This window comes from Tursiops truncatus, chromosome 4 (genome assembly GCF_011762595.2).
Source record: "Tursiops truncatus isolate mTurTru1 chromosome 4, mTurTru1.mat.Y, whole genome shotgun sequence".
NCBI lineage: Eukaryota > Metazoa > Chordata > Mammalia > Artiodactyla > Delphinidae > Tursiops > Tursiops truncatus.
In genome coordinates this window covers 62,917,729-62,936,570 of record NC_047037.1, presented here as the reverse complement: position 1 = coordinate 62,936,570, position 18,842 = coordinate 62,917,729, and the positions used below count along the sequence as shown (strand labels likewise).

General features: G+C 44.5%; 1 protein-coding gene across 2 annotated transcripts in view; it reads left to right on the top strand.

Annotated features, from left to right (window-relative positions):
* Positions 1-18,842, top strand: part of DGKG (diacylglycerol kinase gamma) — a 212,015-nt gene that overhangs the window by 76,041 nt on the left and 117,132 nt on the right. For both annotated transcript variants that reach the window (XM_073803991.1, XM_033855609.2), the window contains exons 6-10: positions 5,237-5,407; positions 8,671-8,720; positions 12,032-12,106; positions 12,815-12,937; positions 17,395-17,512. In XM_073803991.1, coding sequence (XP_073660092.1) covers positions 5,237-5,407; positions 8,671-8,720; positions 12,032-12,106; positions 12,815-12,937; positions 17,395-17,512 — 537 coding nt within the window. The remainder of the gene's footprint in view (positions 1-5,236; positions 5,408-8,670; positions 8,721-12,031; positions 12,107-12,814; positions 12,938-17,394; positions 17,513-18,842) is intronic.

Sequence of the window (18,842 nt, the reverse complement as noted above, 5' to 3'; positions counted from 1 at the left end):
CATTTTCTTAATTGTTTTGGGTTCGTTATTGTAGGTCCTTTCCTTCTTTTGTGTTTCTTGCCTAGAGAAGTTCCTTTAGCAGTTGTTGTAGAGCTGGTTTGGTGGTGCTGAACTCTCTCAGCTTTTGCTTGTCTGTAAAGGTTTTAATTTCTCCATCAAATCTGAATGAGATCCTTGCTGGGTAGAGTAATCTTGGTTGCAGGTTTTTCTCCTTCAACACTTTCAATATGTCCTGCCACTCCCTTCTGGCTTGCAGAGTTTCTGCTGAAAGATCAGCTGTTAACCTTATGGGGATTCCCTTGTGTGTTATTTGTTGTTTTTCCCTTGCTGCTTTTAATATGTTTTCTTTGTATTTAATTTTTGACAATTTGATTAATATGTGTCTTGGCGTATTTCTCCTTGGATTTATCCTGTATGGGACTCTCTGTGCTTCCTGGACTTGATTAACGATTTCTTTTCCCATATTAGGGAAGTTTTCAACTATAATCTCTTCAAATATTTTCTCAGTCCCTTTCTTTTTCTCTTCTTCTTCTGGAACCCCTATAATTCGAATGTTGGTGCGTTTAATGTTGTCCCAGAGGTCTCTGAGACTGTCCTCAGTTCTTTTCATTCTTTTTTCTTTATTCTGCTCTGCAGTAGTTATTTCCACTATTTTATCTTCCAGGTCACTTATCCGTTCTTCTGCCTCAGTTATTCTGCTATTGATCCCATCTAGAGTACTTTTAATTTCATTTATTGTGTTGTTCATCGTTGCTTGCTTCATCTTTAGTTCTTCTAGGTCCTTGTTAACTGATTCTTGCAATTTGTCCATTCTATTGTCCATTCTATCTCCAAGATTTCGGATCAACCTTACTATCATTATTCTGAATTCTTTTTCAGGTAGACTGCCTATTTCCTCTTCATTTGTTAGGTCTGGTGGGTTTTTATCTTGCTCCTTCATCTGCTGTGTGTTTTTCTGTCTTTTCATTTTGCTTATCTTACTGTGTTTGGGGTCTCCTTTTTTGCAGGCTGAAGGTTCGTAGTTCCTGTTGTTTTTTGTGTCTGTCCCCAGTGGCTAAGGTTGGTTCAGTGGGTTGTGTAGGCTTCCTGGTGGAGGGGACTAGTGCCTGTGTTCTGGTGTATGAGGCTGGATCTTGTCTTTCTGGTGGGCAGGTCCACGTCTGGTGGTGTGTTTTGGGGTGTCTGTAGACTTACTATGATTTTGGGCAGCCTCTCTGCTAATGGGTGGGGTTGTGTTCCTGTCTTGCTAGTTGTTTGGCATAGGATGTCCAGCACTGTAGGTTGCTGGTCGTTGAGTGAAGCTGGGTGCTGGCGCTGAGATGGAGATCTCTCGGAGATTTTTGCTGTTTGATATTATGTGCAGCTGGGAGGCCTCTTGTGGACCAGTGTCCTGAAGTTGGCTCTCCCACCTCAGAGGCACAGCACTGAGTCCTGGCTGCAGCACCAAGAGCCTTTCATCCACAGGGCTCCTTAATTTGGGATGATTCGTTGTCTATTCAGGTATTCCACAGATGCAGGGTATATCAAGTTGATTGTGGAGCTTTAATCCGCTGCTTCTGAGGCTGCTGGGAGAGATTTCCCTTTCTCTTCTTTGTTCTGACAGTTCCCAGGGGCTCAGCTTTGGATTTGGCCCCGCCTGTGCGTGTAGGTCGCTGGAGGGCGTCTGTTCTTTGCTCAGACAGGACGAGGTTAAAGGAGCCGCTGATTCGGAGGCTCTGGCTCACCCAGGCCGGGGGGGTAGGGAGGGTCACGGAGTGCGGGGCGGGCCTGCAGCGGCAGAGGCCGGCGTGACGCTGCAGCCTGAGGCGCGCCGTGCGCTCTCCCGGGGAGCCGTCCCTGGATCCCGGGACCCTGGCAGTGGCGGGCTGCACAGGCTCCCCGGAAGGGCGTGTGGCTAGTGACCTGTGTTCGCACACAGGCCTCCTGGCGGCGGCAGCAGCGGCCCTAGCGTCCCATGTCCGTCTCTGGGCTCCGCACTCTTAGCCGCGGCTCGCGCCCGTCCCTGGAGCTCTCTCAAGCAGCGTTCTTAATCCCCTCTCCTCGTGCACCAGGAAACAAAGAGGGACGTAAAAGTCTCTTGCCTCTTCGGCAGGTCCAGACCCCTCCCCGGACTCTCTCCCAGCCAGCCGCGTCGCACCAACGCCCTGCAGGCTGTGTTCACGCCGCCAACCTCAGTCCTCTCCCGGCGCTCCGGCAAAAGCCGGAGCCTCAGCTCCCAGTCCCGCCCGCCCCGGCGGGCGAGCAGACAAGCCTCTCGGCTGGTGAGTGCCGGTCGGCCCGATCCTCTGCGCTGGAATCTGTCCGCTTTGCCCTCCGCACCCCTGTTGCTGTGCTCTCCTCCGCGGCTCCCAAGCTCCCCCACTCCGCCTCCCGAAGTCTCCACCCGCGAAGGGGCTTCCTAGTGTGTGGACACTTTTCCTCCTTCACAGCTCTCTCCCGCTGGTGCAGGACCCGTCCCTATCCTTTTGTCTCTGTTTAGTTTTTTCTTTTGCCCGAACCAGGTACGTGGGGGGTTCCTTGCCTTTTGGGAGGTCTGAGGTCTTCTGCCAGCGTTCAGTAGGTGTTCTGTAGGAGTTGTTCCACGCGTAGATGTATTTCTGGTGTATCTGTGGAGAGGAAGGTGATCTCCGCGTCTTACTCTTCTGCCATCTTCCTAGGCTTTATTTTAAAGTCTATTCTTTCTGATATGAGAATTGCTACTCCAGCTTTCTTTTGATTTCCATTTGCATGGAATATCTTTTTCCATCCCCTCACTTTCAGTCTATATGTGTCCCTAGGTCTGAAGTGGGTCTCTTGTAGACAGCATATATACGGGTCTTGCTTTTATATCCATTCAGCCAGTCTATGTCTTTTGGTGGAGCATTTAATCCATTTCATTTAAGGTAATTATCAATATGTATGTTTCTATTACCATTTTCTTAATTGTTTTGGGTTTGTTATTGTAGGTCTTTTCCTTCTCTTCTGTTTCCTGCCTAGAGGAGTTCCTTTAGCATTTGTTGTAAAGCTGGTTTGGTGGTAAGTTGACATTTTTGGGTCAAGCTTTTGTTAGCACCAGGAAGGCATTTTTTCTAGAGATAATTTTGCCCAGTTAGCAAGGCAAAACTCTCTAAGTACTCTACTCAGTGATTCATGAATTATGGGAGTTTTCTACTCTGATTGCTGGAAATAGACACTATGCTTAGTTCTCTATGCCTTCCAGGGATTGTTCCCTCTCATCCTGATTCCTTCCCCAGCCTCAGGTAGTTTCCTCACACATCTGTGCTGATCACTACTCAGATGAATAATTGAGGCAACTCTCTGCTGATTACTCAAAGGGACCTTCTGCAGAGACAGCAGGAGTTCCCTCTGTGCAACTCCCTCCTCTCCAGTGCTCTGCTCTGTGAACTTCAGTCACTTTGGACTCCCAGGATTCCCAGCTCCATCTCTGCAACTCAGAGAGACTTCCAGGATCTGCCTGGGTTTCCCCTCCCTGTGCCACAGGCTAGAAACTCTTTCCAGTCAGTAAGATGTGGCATTTGTAGGGATCACCTCATTTGTTTCCCATCTCTTGGGATTGCCCTTTGGTGTTGGCCATATGCAATATCCTATGGACCATTGTTTCATATCTTTTGTCGAGTTTTTTTAGTTGCATCAGTAGGAGGGTAAATCTGGTCCCTCTCATTCCAGTTTAGTTGGCATAGAAGTCATTCTAATAGTGTTTTAATGGATGAATAATTTGAGGATATAACATAACTTGGGGCATAATGGGCTACCCTATACAAAGAATTTTTCACCTTTGTCTTATACATTATTAAGTTACGTTTTTCCATAACTTTTCCTCCAGTGATGATTTTAATACTTCTGTTGCGTACGTAATTTCATGGCAGTTTTCCCCTACCTCACTATCCTTGTTATCTCATCCTATTGTGTTTTCATCTCAACTTGCTCACCCCTGAGGCTTTCTGCTCCTGTTTAATAGAAGTTACACCTTCTTGCAACCTACCGAGGGTCTTGTCCGGTAGGAAATTATTTCCAGAGATCTTGTCCTCTGAGACTTCACGATGAAGCTTCCTTTCCTTGTTTTGCAACTCTGTTTCGTGGGTCCCATGTTGGTCTCTTCACAGGACCCTTTGTACATACAGAGTATGTCAGTGGCCTTTGGTCTCACCCACTGTCCATCTGGGTGATGGCTAACTCCCTTCTCAAACAACAACCTAACCCCTAGGACCTGGTAGGCTTTCATCTAGTGCAGCTGTGTTGGCCTGAGCCGAACTGTTTGCCATTGCTTGGGACTTTGGTTCTCTGAATAAAGAGTGTACTGGTGGCATTGCTTTCCCCAGCAGGCAGTAATATCAAGGCTATCTCTCCCTCTGCCTGTGCCTTCAACACTCTGTTATTTGGTGGTACAACACTTGGGTTAGATTTTCCACTGACAGTCTTCCTTTTACTGTTTCCTGTGTTTTCTCTGAGTTGCATCCTCTTATTTGATATTGAGATCATGGATATAAAGAGGCTGGGGAAAAAGAGATAGCCCTTAAAATGCCTCAAAAGAGTATGATTCACACGTAAAATATCGGTGCCTGGTTTTCTGGTTAGTAATAACATCATATTTCTTAACCAGAGGACAAGAGACAGTCTTCCTACCTGTGAGAAGGAAAATTTCAGAGGGAAAACTCACTCTATTCCTGTGGTGTGATAAGCCACTTTCTATACTTTCCTTATGCAACTGATTAGGCTTTCAGTAAGTCACAATTCTTCCTGGTTTCTGGAAATTAGTTGTCAATCCCAGTTTTCTCTTTCGAACTTTCATCTTTTTATTTATCTTTCAATGCATTTGAGAAGAAAATTGTAAAACAGTATGTTGGTAAATAACCAATAGTCTGGATTTTTGGAATCCCAGACAAAATTGCCTCTACAAATTGGGTGTGTTCCCCCCAAAATTAGGCTAAATGACATTTACCTGTTGGCTATTGATATTACTAAAAATCACTATCATCTTTTCTTAAAATTCACAGAGCATAGGTGAATTTCTTATAAGGGTATAGACTCTTAAAGGGGTCAGTATGGGGTTCATTCAGAAAGTATGAACTCTACAATCTGGATTTCTAGGGCCACTGATTTGATCATATCTATGTAATCCATGCTTTTGAAGACACTCATAAAATTCTTGTCTCTACCGTGAAAAGAATGGGGCAACAAAGGGTTTCATGTTTACTAAACATTGTGTCCTTGGATGATTTCCTCTTGCCTGTCACAGAATCTAAGATCACCGAGAAGCAAGTGCCAACTAAAGACCAAGTGTCTGCGAGCCCCGTGGGAAACCATGATGCTCAGTCTTCAGGCTCAGAGTCCCCCATAGTGTACCTGAAGGATGTCATGTGTTACCTGTCCTTGCTGGAAACGGGGAGACCTCAGGATAAGCTAGAGTGTAAGTATGTACCCTGTCAGGGGGCTTCGACTTTTCCCTAGAGGAAGAGCTAGTGTCCTGTTTATGGTTCTAAACAGGCTGGAGGTTGATCTGGGATCCTGGGGATGGGTCCTGCCTCCTTGGGGGAGCTTTTCTGCCCTGTCACCAGCAGTGACATGAATATTTCCTAGAATCTTCCCTGGAACACAGTACCAGTTGTATAGGGTGGAAGGTGCATTGGAGACCTTGGTATTGAGAACCAAGATCTGGAAAGGTAAGGGGTCTCTGCAAAGGGTGAAGACTCCCTTCCTTTGCTGGCAGGATTTCCTGAAAGCCTCCAATCAGAAAGCGGCTGCCTCCTCTTAGAAGATTTTTCAAGGGAAGATTTTCAACATCTGTCTTCCTTCCCCTATTCCATGCCCAAGCAACTCTTTAACTATGAAGAACTCTTTTTTTTCTTGAGATCTAATCAGCCTCTATCTTGTTAAAGCCTATTTCCATGTCTTCACCCACCCGCACCCCAAGTGTTTTGGCCTCTTGAGAAAGAGGGCTAGTTAATTAAGGGAGTTGAGCTTGGTTTCAAAAACATGTCTTCAGAAGGAGAATAATAGCTGGGGACAGAAAGGAAAGCCCACAGTGGCTGAAGCAGCCTGCAGTCTCGCAGATGACTCACTCTGGGGACGGTCTCGCTGACTTTTGCGAGCCTACAGGCAAACTTTGAAACATGACAGGTAGGACCTTGTTAAAAATATATATTGTTTTGGCATCTCTTGGGATCTTAGTAGACACTGAGGGAAAAGCATACACATTATAGCAAAAGTCAAAATTCCAGCTAATAATCGGACTAGTCAGTGAAACTTAAGCATTAGGAAAAGTCTGGCAAAGGTTAACCCTTGCCCAAAACAAAATGAAACAGTTTGCTGTCTTAGCCAGCTTAAAACCTCCCCCCTAGGTTTGCAGTGTTAACAATTACAAGTCTTAAATGCTAATTTGGAAGCAAATGTACCAGATTTCTGTTTCTTCTGACTAATGTTAAAAGGGAAATGTCAAATTATTTCCCACATTCAGTTGGATTTTGAGTTTCAGGAATTATATTTGTTCATAACTACCAGAGAGGAGCAAATGTGGCAAATTCCTCGTATTAGTGCCTCTCAGACTGAGTCCTGTAATGGTAATGAAAAGAAACTGTATTTCTAAAAGCTTTTTATTACAGAAAATTTCAAACACAGATAAAAGTAGAGACTACAAAGAACTTCCGTGTGCCCATCAACCACCTTCAACAATTACCAGCTTGTGGTCACTCGTGTTTTATTTATACCTCCCACTCATTTCTTCTGCCCCAGATTATTTTGAAGCAAATTCCAGACATCATATAATTTCATCTGTAAATATCTCAGTATGTACCTCTAAAATAATATAACTTTTTCTTAAATATAACCACAACACCACAATCACATCTAAAGAAAACGATTCCTTACTATTATCAAATATTCAGTCAGTATTCATTATTTTCCCTTACTTGGGGAACAATTCAAGCACTGTTTGTTTGAATTGGGATCCAAGTAAGGTCCATACATTGCCATTTGTTACTACGTCTCTTTAGTCTCTCTTCATCTTTTGCTTATTTTTTTCCCTACAGTTTTTTGTTGCAGAAACTTGGTCATTTGTCCTATAAAGTTTTCTTTTTTTAATTAAATTAATTCAAATCATCTCTGATTTTAGTGATTGAAACCAAGTTAAGTTTTTTTTCTAGATAACCAAGCATGTATTTTTTTTTTTGGAAATGATAGCCTGAAATCCCACCCATCATCAATGTAATAACAATACTAACTCATCACTGAACACCTTATTTTTGCTAAGCACTTTAAATGCATTTTCTCATTTTAACCTGACAGTAACCCTAGATAGTTGACATGATTGTTCTCATTTTATATGTAAGAAAGCATGGAAAAGTTAAATGACTTGCCCAAGGCCATGCTGCTAAAAAGTAGGATGCTTGCTCACACGTCCTCATTCTACTCCTCATGCACAGTGGGACCAAAGAGGGCTCCATGTTAGAGCCACCTGGGCCCAGAGTGTCTCTGACCAGGACATTTGGAGGAGTCACAAAGAATCGGAAGCCCATGACTTTTAAATAACTTAAAGTCCAACCAGAGACACCACTGAATAAATACAAGGTCCAGAGACATAAAACATGTAGAAGGAAGTGACAACACAAGGGCAAATTAACAGGAGTGCTGTGACCCTGTGGGTACATCCCAAGTGGTCCAGAGCAGTTACACAAGGGAAGGGTCAGCCACAGAGAACACAGGCATGATGAAGGGTTTTAAAGGAAGAGAGGGAAATGAAGATGTATTCAGCTCTGCTCCCCACCCTGCTTACTTCTGAGACCACAGACAGGATCTCTACCTTTTAGATGAATGAGATGGCAAGTTTCCAAATCCCATAAATGAACATTTAGTCCTTTGCCCAAAATTCACTCCCAAATCTTTCTTATCTTCCGTCACCTCTCTACAGCTAGAACATGGTAGAGGATGTTTCTGAATTGCATGTAGACATTTTTAGAAAAAGAAATATAATAGCTTCTATAATAATAACTACTTCGTACCATTATTGAGGATTAAATAAGTAATAATGATAAGGTGCATAGGATGGTACGTTGCACATATTAAATGCCATATATAAATATTTATTAATGAAAGAAAATAAATAACATCTGTTGGGTACTCTCTACATTCCAAGTGCTATAGATTTAGCATATCACTGACATATTAATCTTCATTTGAAAAAAACTTAGGATAAAGAAACTATTATAATCTCCATCTTACAGATGAAGAAATTGAGCCTAAAGAAGATACGTGACTTATGTGATGCCCTAGAGGTGGTAGGACAGGGCCAAGATCTGAACCTGCCTAACTCCACACCCTTTCTGTGTGCAGTAGAAGCAGTGTCCCGTCTACAACTGTGGTGCCTCTGCCCCACCACCAGCGGGGCATCTGCTTTGAGTTGTGTTCCCGTGATGCTGAGAGGTGTGAGTGCTCTACAGGGAATCACGCTCGTGACCCAGATCTCATCAGCGGCAGAGTTATTGCTTAGACAGTCCCAGAAGCCAGGTGGCTTGGTTCTCCTCCCTCTTCCCACTGTAAGGAAGGTCAGACTCTGTGCCTTGGAGGGTGGGTGAACTGGCTGCAACGGACTTCATCTAAAAACTGGCAGCAGCAAAGTCTCAGCCCATCCCTGGTACCCGGAGGACATCTCAAGCCTCACCTCTGTGTTTCTTGCAGTCATGTTTCGTCTCTATGATTCGGATGAGAATGGTCTCCTGGACCAAGCGGTAAGCTCTCCAAATATCCCTCCAAGATCCAATAAAGACTGGGGGAGAGGGGAACAGGTGAAGGGAGAGTCCAAACACTCTCAGCTCCATCTTCGTAGGAATAGCAGTGTCTCAATATGAGCTGCAGAGATGATTAGAAGCCCCCGCCTTCTACTTCCAAAGAGCCCGCCCAGAGGAGAGTGAACTCCAACTTGCTTTTTCATTCCAGAAGCTCAGATCGCAAAATCTCAGGTTGGGGAGATGCTTTAGTATCTCATCTAGTTTAACTTCCCAGCTGGTTCAGAAATTCCCCCTGTAACTTCCTGCTGAAGCCCAGGGGTGGAGGAGAGGAGGTGGGAGAGGCAGAGAGACCAGGGCAAGAAGACAGGAGAAGGCAGGTAACTGCTGGCGTGCTTTGCTGTTACCCTTGCCTTCCTCTCATACCCCAGGGCACCAGCTCTAGGAGTCTGGCTCTGTCTGCTCCGAGCACATGATCCCATCCCACCACACCTGGGGAAGCCTGAGTCTCATCCCCACCTCCCCTCAGGAAGAGGCTGGGACAGGTCAGGGGTCTTGGAATGAGAAGAAGGATGGAAAAGGAAGAAGGTAGAGAGGAGAAAAGGCAAAGAGAATCAGACAGGTCCTGTCCTCATGACTGGCAGTGTCAGAGATGGGACTCATTAACAGAAAGGCTCTGAGGTTGAAGTGCACGGGGCTGAGTCAGACCAAAGGGAGGAAGAAAGGGAACCAGTCCCTAGACCAACTGCATCGTCCCGGTTCCCACTCAACCCCAGAGTGTCTTCATGGGATCCCTGCAGCCACATTGCAGTTCCGTGAGCTGGGTCATGCGAGGGAACCACCAAGAGAATCTCAAGCATTTGATCAACACATATTGATTATCTCATATATGTCGGCTACTGTTCTAAGCACTGGGGGGGGTGTATCAGTGAGCCAACAGACAAAGATCCAGGCCCTCATGATGCTTTCATTCTAGTGCAAACACACACACTGCAAAGCATAGTCAAGTATGTGTTAGATAGAGCTGTGTGCTAGAGGGAAAATAAAGGAGGGAATGGAAGTAGTGGAGGGAGCTGCAGTTTTAGCTGGAGGAACCAAAGAAGGTCTCCCTGAGGAGGGGACATCTGAACAGACACTTGAAGGAGGTGAAGGGAGTGAGTCATGGGGAAGCACCTTCCAGGCAGAGGGAACAGCAAGTGCAAAGGTCCTGAGGGATGCCCGGAATGTTAGCAGATTAACTAGGAGGCCAGAGTGAGTGGAACAGGATGACTGAACAGATGAGGTTGGAGTGAGTAATAGGAGATGAGATCAGAGAAGTAATGAGAAGGGACGGGGCGTTTGCAAAGCATTATCAAGCCTTACAGGTGATTGAAAGGGTTTTCTCTTTTACTCTGGAGAGGTAGAGAACCATTGGAGATTCTGAGCAGAGGAGTGACATGATTGACTTAGGTCCTAACAGGATCGCTCTGGCTGCTGCATTGTCTAGACTGTGGGGATGCAAGCAGGAATACCAGTTAGGAGGCTATTAAGATAAGCAAGACAAGAAATGATGGTAACTTGCACCAGGGTAGCAGCATTGCAGGTGGTAAGAAGTGGTTAAATTCTGGATCTGTTTGGAAGGTAACACTGGTGGACTGAAGTGAGTCTCAAAATAGTTCTGTCTCTTTCAACTTCCCACCAAGACCCCCTGGCAGTTGGATGCCCAGCCTCTTTGTGAACACTCCCAGTAATGGAGAGTTCACCCAGTACCTTAAAACAGCCGCTCCACCACTGGGGATGACTGTTAGAGAAGGCATCCCTCCCGCACACAAGGCATCTCTAGTCTGCCAGGGAAATTTTCAAATCAAAACCTGATTCTGCTCTTCTCTCCCCTCCCCCAACCCAGTGGTGAGGTCAAAATAGGCCAACCCTCAACTCTTCCCTCCCTCCATCCCTCAGCTTACTTCTGCCCTCTATCGCTGACCGGGGCAGCTGACCAGTGGAGTACCAGTTGTACACAATAGGCCTTCAGGTATTTGAAGGTACTATCACATCTTCCCAAAAATCTTCCCCAAGCTCATACTTCCTAATTTCTACACTGTTGCTCATAAGGAAGTTTTAAATCTCCATTCTGGTCGAGCTCTAGTTTGTCAATGCCGTTCTTACAATATGGCATAGAACTGAACCCACCCCTCCAGGACTCTTTAAGTATTCACATCAGGGAACTAGTTCTTCCTGAAATCTGCCCGCTCTGCTCCCTGAAAATGCCCACCTATTTACACAGCCCAAGATTGAGTCTAATTCTCCATTCCTGAATCACATCGTTTGCTCACCTTGGATCTTGGACCCAACTAGTTTCACGAGCTCTTTTCCATTGGAACTTCTGCTGAGCCCTGTTCCCACCATTCTGCCCACTTCCTTATCCCCATCTACCACTTCATCTGCAGTTTTGCAATGGGTTATTTTCTACTTTAAACGAAATACAATTTTTAAAATCCCTGTTGGGTTTTAGCTTGCTTATTTTGACCCAACATTCTACCTGGTGAAAGTAACACCTTTAAACCTTGCTTCAGTTCTCCAGCCTGTGTCCCCAAATCAACCTTACTATGAACATCTTAGATGGTGCCCAAGACATGCAAATGCTTTCTCAGTCCAGTGTGTTTCAGTGGGACTCTCAGGGCACTGATTCATTAGCATCCAACAATTCTGTGAGGTTTTAGATGGAGCCTGGCCTTGGTACCAAACAAAAGGCTCACTCATTAGGCAAACATACCCTTCATGAATTTCCTGTTCCAAGAGTCCTGGACCCAGGACTTGATACAAAGGAAACAAAGGAGATGCCAAAAGGAATCTGAATCATAGTGCCTGAGAAAGGACCAACACAGTGGCTCTACATCCAACTGAAACTGACCCCCAAGGGGTATAGATGAATCCCAAGTTGCTAAAGCTGTGGGAATGAGGTGTGGGAAAAGAGGGAAGAAGTAAGTGCCTTGGTTTGTAAGTATTTGTAGGATCACAAAGAAGGAGGAAACAGGAGTGCTTTCTATGCTAAGTCAAAGCACAGAATAGGGGAAGGAAGGTGGGTCTAGGAGGAGGTCAGTGTTCAGTGAGCTTTCTGCATACCTCTGGCTTATCCACGGTCTGTGTTTCTTGTGAGCTTTGTGGTCGAGGCAGAAATAAAGAGCAAAAACAAATAGTGAGTGCTTGATGAAATGCCAGTATATTGTACCAGCTGCTTCTCACACTCTGCCCTGCCCATCTTCCCACGGGGTTGGATTTGAGTCTTGCTTGTAAAAGCACATCTTCAGTTGGCTTCTCTCCTTGATGTTTTCTAGGAGATGGATCGTATTGTCAACCAGATGCTACACATTGCCCAGTATCTCGAGTGGGATCCCACGGAGCTAAGGCCTGTGAGTTTCCAAAAGCAAGGGGTGACTTTCCAGTGAGCTTCCAAGATGAGAGTGGGACTTGGAAACACATGTTTACGGTGCAGGCTGTCCCAGATCATCTTCTTAGAGGTGACTTCTCTGGGTCCTACACCTTGATCTCCCACTTCCCTGATAGGAAAGATTAGAGGCGGCAGGGGAAAGTATAGACTAATTCAAATAATAATACCTAATAATACCCCCTAACGCTTTCACCAAAGCTAAATTTTTATAACAGGAGCTCAGAGATCAGAGAATTTAGAGCTAGAAAGACTTTTAAAGATTTTTCTCAATCATTAGAAATATTAATAATAATAATTACATTGGGCGCTCCTATGAGTCCGATATCATATTTAGCGTTTTATATACATTTTCTCTAATCTTCACTACCATGCTGCAAACATAGCAATACTACTTCCAGTTTACAGACGAGAAAAGCAGAATCCAGAGAGTTGGGGTGGCTTGTCGAAGGCCACACAGGTCAGGGCAGAGCCAGGCCTGGACCCCTGTTCTCCTCACCCGCATTTGCTCCCTCGATGGCTCTGCTCACTCCGAATCAGAGGGGAAAGGGGTAAAACACAAGCCAGAAAACATAGAACAGAAGAGAAAGAAAAGGGCAGGGTGGGCGGGGCAGGGGTGGGGCAGAGAAGTCGAAGAGGAAAGTGGACAGTGGTTGCTCTATGGATTCCACAGATATTGAAGGAGATGTTACAAGGGATGGACTACGACCGGGATGGCTTTGTGTCTCTCCAGGAGTGGGTCCACGGAGGGATGACCACCATCCCATTGCTCGTCCTCCTGGGCATGGACGACTCTGTAAGTTACAAGCTTGAGGTCAAAGACCTCTCACCTTTCAGAAACATCGGGTTCCATGTGGAAGTTAATATCCTTGGCTTCTGCCCCAGACTTCCCAATGGACAGCCCGTATGCTCTAGGCCAGCCCAAAAGTCCTCTCTTTTTACCTATTAGTGCCCGAAATATTATTCATTCATTTGACAGACGTTTACTAAATTATTACTAAATAAAGATACTGTTCTAAGGGCTATGAGGGAACACAGATACAATATTCACCCACCGGAAACGTATGCTCAACCAGGCAAAGGGCAAAAAATATTCAGGGAAGAATTCCATCTTTTTCACAAATTAGGTTTAAAAATGCTAAGAGAGTTGGGGAAGGAAGGAAGGAAAGGAAGAAAGAAAGGAAAAAATACTGATTTGTTGTGAGGCAGAGGGCGTTCAATAATAATATCTTTTTTTTTTTTTTTTTTTTGGTACGCGGGCCTCTCACTGTTGTGGCCTCTCCCGTTGCGGAGCGCAGGCTCTGGACGCGCAGGCTCAGCGGCCATGGCTCACGGGCCCAGCCGCTCCACAGCATGTGGGATCTTCCCGGACCAGGGCACGAACCCGTGTTCCCTGCATCGGCAGGCAGACTCGCAACCACTGTGCCACCAGGGAAGCCCATAATAATATCTTATTTAACAATCAGAACAACCAGATAAGGTAGATTTTTTTTTACCCATTTAAACAGATGGAAAACTGAGGTTCTGAGTCCGAAGAGGAAAAAGAATAGCCAGCATTTATTTGTACTTGACTCCAAAGAACCTGCACTTTCGAACATCTCACACTTAGGAGTGAGACCCGTGGAAGAAACTTTGGAGGGTGTTTGCCCTGGCTCTGAAGGATGTGTGGGATTTTGATATCCCATTCTTGAGATAAAGATAAAGACCTAGGATATTTGATCTGGCTCTCGAGGATGGGTATGATTTGGCTGGTAGAAGAGAGAGTTCGTAGCTTGAGCAAAGACCCACATGAAAGAAAATTCAGGGTGTTTTAGAGAAACCTCCCAGTTTTGATCAGAGTAGGGAATACATGTAGAGGCTTAATGTGAAATCACTGGCATCTGACCTGGTCTGCTTGTTTACCATGAAAGTAGCTTCCATACATGAGGTAGGGAAGATTAGAACTAAAAGTACAAATGGTGACATTAGCGTTTACCGGTACAGTCACACGGGTTGTAAGACAATACCTCTTCAAGATTACTGAAATGTCAAAGATAGGGACAGAACAGCAGGTTCATTTGCGTTAGCCTCTAGCTGATGTTGTTGCCTGTGCTGTGTCCATCTGACAGTTCTGCAATTCAGGACTAAAGCTGAGCCCTCATCTCCAACCCTCAAGGACTAAGAATCCTGCAATTATCTCATAGCGTGTCCAGCTCTTTCCAAGTGCTAAATAGAAATCAATGAACCAGGATCTCCTTTTTCCTTATAACCCTAGAAGGTCAGAGCTGGAAGAGAACTTGGTGCTCCCTGGTCTGTCCCCTTCCTTTTTCATTCCAAGGACCAGAGAGGTAAAGGCACTTGCCCATGGACACACACCTAGTTAGTACCAGAAGCCGTCTTCCATATTCAGTGACAGCAGACTTCTCATGCAGTGATTTCTTACCAAGAACCTACTGTGTGCACGAACCCACGTGCGCTAGGACCTGGGGGTGCTCAGATAGGTTAGGTATACTTTCTGCTATCAAGGCTCAAGATTATAGCTGAATCAAAGTGAAAGTTCTGCTTGAGTGCTGTTCTAATGCACCTGTTTTTTCTCTGAAACATGGAAATAGAGATGGGACATTTTAATCACAAGGAACCAATTTCTAGTTCTGTTTCCTATTTTGGACTTGTTGAGTCCAAAGTGCCACCAACTCTTTGCTTGGAGGGGATCCACTGTTTTATGGCTGAAAGAGGGAGAGACATTATTTCTTCAGCATTCTCCCCAGTGTCTCCCCCTGATGCCAAATCAGCCTTGTATTAAAACCATACTTTACCTCAGGAATAATGCAAACAAAAAACAAATGTGCATTTGGTTTTTATTAATTGAAATTTTATGCATTTATTTGAAAATAGGCACTAAATTGTATGTTTTCACATTAATAGTTGGGGTTCTAGGGAAAGCGTTCCTCGATGTCTTAAAAGCCACCTTGCTTGTTTGGCTTTTTTCAAAACCCACATGTGGCCACTGAAAAGTCTGGGGATCTCTGAATGGCATGTATGAGAAACAGTCTGCCTCCCAAGGGAACTGCAGTCTCAACCCAAAACCTGGCGTGCGTAAGGAACGTTACTCCTACGCCCTGCAGCCGCCAACGTGCAGAAATAAAGGAGCCACATGATGGTGCTATAACCCAAGCAGAAATGTTACTTTATCCCAAGTCAGGGTCCCTTTGCTTCTTACCCTGTATCTATGAAAATAGCTGACTCTCCCTTGCTCAGATACTAATTGATTTTGCCAATAAAGGTATTTCAGGTCAAATGACCATCCCTTGGGCTGGATGAAGAAGGAGCTGGGTCTGCTAAGAGTACTGTAATTTCCCTTCTGTCCATGAAGGAAAACCCTGGTCTGTGGAGGTACAGGAGAGGCATGGAAGAAGCATGGGCTCCGAGGCCAGCAAGAGCCCCCAGTGTGACTACGGGCTCAGCTTGGTCACTTATTATTTGTGTGGTCTTGGGCTATTTATATAACTTCTATGAGTCTTTGCTTCTTCATTTCTAGAACGGGTCTAAATGTACCTCCTTACACGTAGGAAAGCACTCTACTTATTTTTGTGTCCCCTACTGCCTAGCACGGAGTAGGAACTTAATAAATGTTTTCATTTTCAATGTGTCGGGCACTGGATTAGAATCCTCACTTACAGTATTTCACTTAATTTTTACAAAAATCCCTTGAGGTCAATGTTTGTCAAAGGAATGAATGAATAGATATTTAAGTGGATCATTTAATCAGTTAGTGAACCCATTTACTAAAGTAGAAGCCATTAGATAAAAAGGCTTTAATTCTGTAAGACTCAGGTTTTGGAAGAAGCAGGGTTTTGAGGTGGTAAGAAGAAAATAACGTATCCTGGCCCCAGGAGGAGACCAGCATTTGAAAAGCATGTGGGCTCCTCTAGAGACCGTTAGCAGAAGAGTTGAGCACAGGAATGGATCTGGCCACTATGACCAACCCAAACCAGAGGGACACAGAAGTAAGAAGTGGGTTTCAATCCAGCACTTTGGACTCCATGTACCTGACTCTCAATCCTTACCACCTTACAGTACTTTTTACTACCCTTAACAACAGCCCAAGAGTGTTACTCTTTTTTTTTTTTTGAGTGTTACTCTTTTGATGGAGCCTATGACAAAAGGTCAAGGACACCATACCTGGAGGGATGCGCCTGAAGCCACAGTCTCCAGCAAGCCTATGCTCCCAGGGGCTAGAAGGTGGGAGCTTTGGTGTCCAAGGAAGGTGTGTGATTATGTGAGGCTTGGCTTATCTGGTAGATAGAATGAATTTGCTCCCAAGCCAAGTCAGGGGGAAATGGCTTAACCCTCTTTCTGTCTCTGTCCCTTTGCTGTTTTATCTGTGCACAGAAAGGTGATGAGAGGAGTACATTGTTTTTACTAAGCTAATTTTTTCTGATTGTAAAACTAGTACCTCCTCACTGTAGAAAATTTGGAAAATATGGAAGAAAGTAGAAATTAGAGAATAAAATAAATCCATAGTGCTGCTAGCTATAGCTAACCTCTGTTAACAGTTTGGTGACGTTTTTTCCCGTACAACATATCATTGTATAAAACTGAGATCATAATATATCATCAAATTTGCATTCTGTTTTTTTCCCTTAGAACTTAGTATCATGAGCACATTCCCAAACCATTCAATGTTCTTATAAATATGTTTTTGATGGCCACTTAACATTAAATCATACAGATGTACCACAAACCTTTTGGTCATTTTGAGGCCTGTAGGATATTTTCAGTTATTTTAAATAATGCTGGGTTAAACATCTGACAGAGCACAAAAATGCTCATCTATCAAAAATGATTTCTTTAGGATAGAATCCAAGAAAGGAAGTTTATAAGTTGAAGGTTGTAAACATTTAAAGGATAAATAGATGGGTGATAGATAGATGATAGATCGTTATAGATAATAGATGATTGATAGGTAATAGATGATTAATAGATGATTGAAAGAAAGAAAGAAAGATTGTTCTGATTTCCACTCCCCCCACCACATACTCTACTCAGATGGCCCTAATTTTTAACATTTGCTTATTTTAGAAAATACACACAAAGAATTTTGTTTTGATTTGCATTTCTATTAAAATAATCTTTACAACAGTAAAATAAGTGAATAACAAAATAAATTTGTGAATACGTGAATAACAAAATAAATTTGTTTTCCAAATATGAGAAGAGACTTTTTAGAAAGAGTGGGGCTGCCTGCATCTCATTCCCTTGCTGTCCCCGCAGGGCTCCAAGGGGGACGGGAGGCACGCCTGGACCATGAAGCATTTCAAGAAACCAACCTACTGCAACTTCTGCCATGTCATGCTGATGGGCGCTCGGAAGCAAGGCCTGTGCTGCATTTGTGAGTAAACTTCCTTCAAACCCCTTTTCCCAGGAACTGTCTTGCTCTATACATGATTGAGCCATTCCCAGAAAAGTTTAGGCATCTCTGCTTCCTAGCTTGAGGGATTTGCCATATTATTCCAACAGCAGAAAATAAAGCAAAACTTCCATGTCCTATTTTTGTTCTACCCAAGTCAAAGGGACAAATATTATCCTATTAGAGTCTCGTCATAGGCCACTGACTGCCTAGAAAAAGTTATTAAGGTTCAAATGTAGTTAAAAAGCATCTCATAATAATTTCAATTGAGTTTTGCTAGTGAATGTTTTGGTTGGTCAGAAGAACCTGTTTGTTTTTTTTTTTAATTAATAAGCAACTATATTCATATATACAATGGAATTAAAATTATCCATTTGTTTGACTTTATAATCTATTTAGTAAAGTCAGATTGGAGAGGAGAAAAAACACACATGGAAAAGGAAGGAGGGAGACTGGAAAGGAGGACAGAAGAAAGAGATGGAGGAGAAGGAAGAAAGAAGGGGTCATGTAGGAAAAGGGGTGGGTTTGCAGAGCAGGAAGAGAAGGGAGGGGCTGCAGCAAGAAGGCTTTGTAGGGCCCAGGCTGCGTGGGTACAGAATCCTGCCCCCCACCTCAGGATGCAGACAGCAAGCACTCAGCCTGAACCCTCCAGGGACTGGGGAGCTGCTGCGGCAGCCAGGGCCGTCGGGTATGGGGCGGGTCACCAAAATGTTTTATCTGCCATGCACACAGGAGCCAGGCAGCAGGCAACCTCAGCCACAAAAGTCATCGTAGCAGAGCTGGGCCCAGTGTCTACCAAGAGCAAGCATCAGCAGGCAAAAGTAGGGGCCCCCCTGTCTTTCCAGCACCTATTTCAAATCCAGCTCTCACCCACTTTTCATAGGGCCAGCCTCATTCCTAGTACGTTCTAGGCCTGTTGGCACAGTAGTAAACAGTAACAACAGCAGTCATTTGTGGAATAGCTGTTCTGACCCGCACACGTGGTGCTTTATACAAATTATGTAATGCTGCAAAGAGAAAGCAATCTTCTTCCCATTTTGTAGAAAACCCTGAATTTCAGAGCAGTGAAGGAACTTACCCTAGATTGTGTGGGTAGTTACAAAGGGCAGAGCCAGAGTTCAGGCTCAGGCCTTCCTGTCTCCAGAGTTAGGAAGACCCCGGCCTTGCTATCCACGCCCCAACATCCTGACATTCAGTACTGTGGCACTGGCATAGCCAGGATGACTCCTCACTCCCCTTAAGCGGAAAGCACCTTTCTGGGTATGTCTTCCTGCTGCGTTCACCACCCACGGTGGAAGGCAGTGTGGCAGGG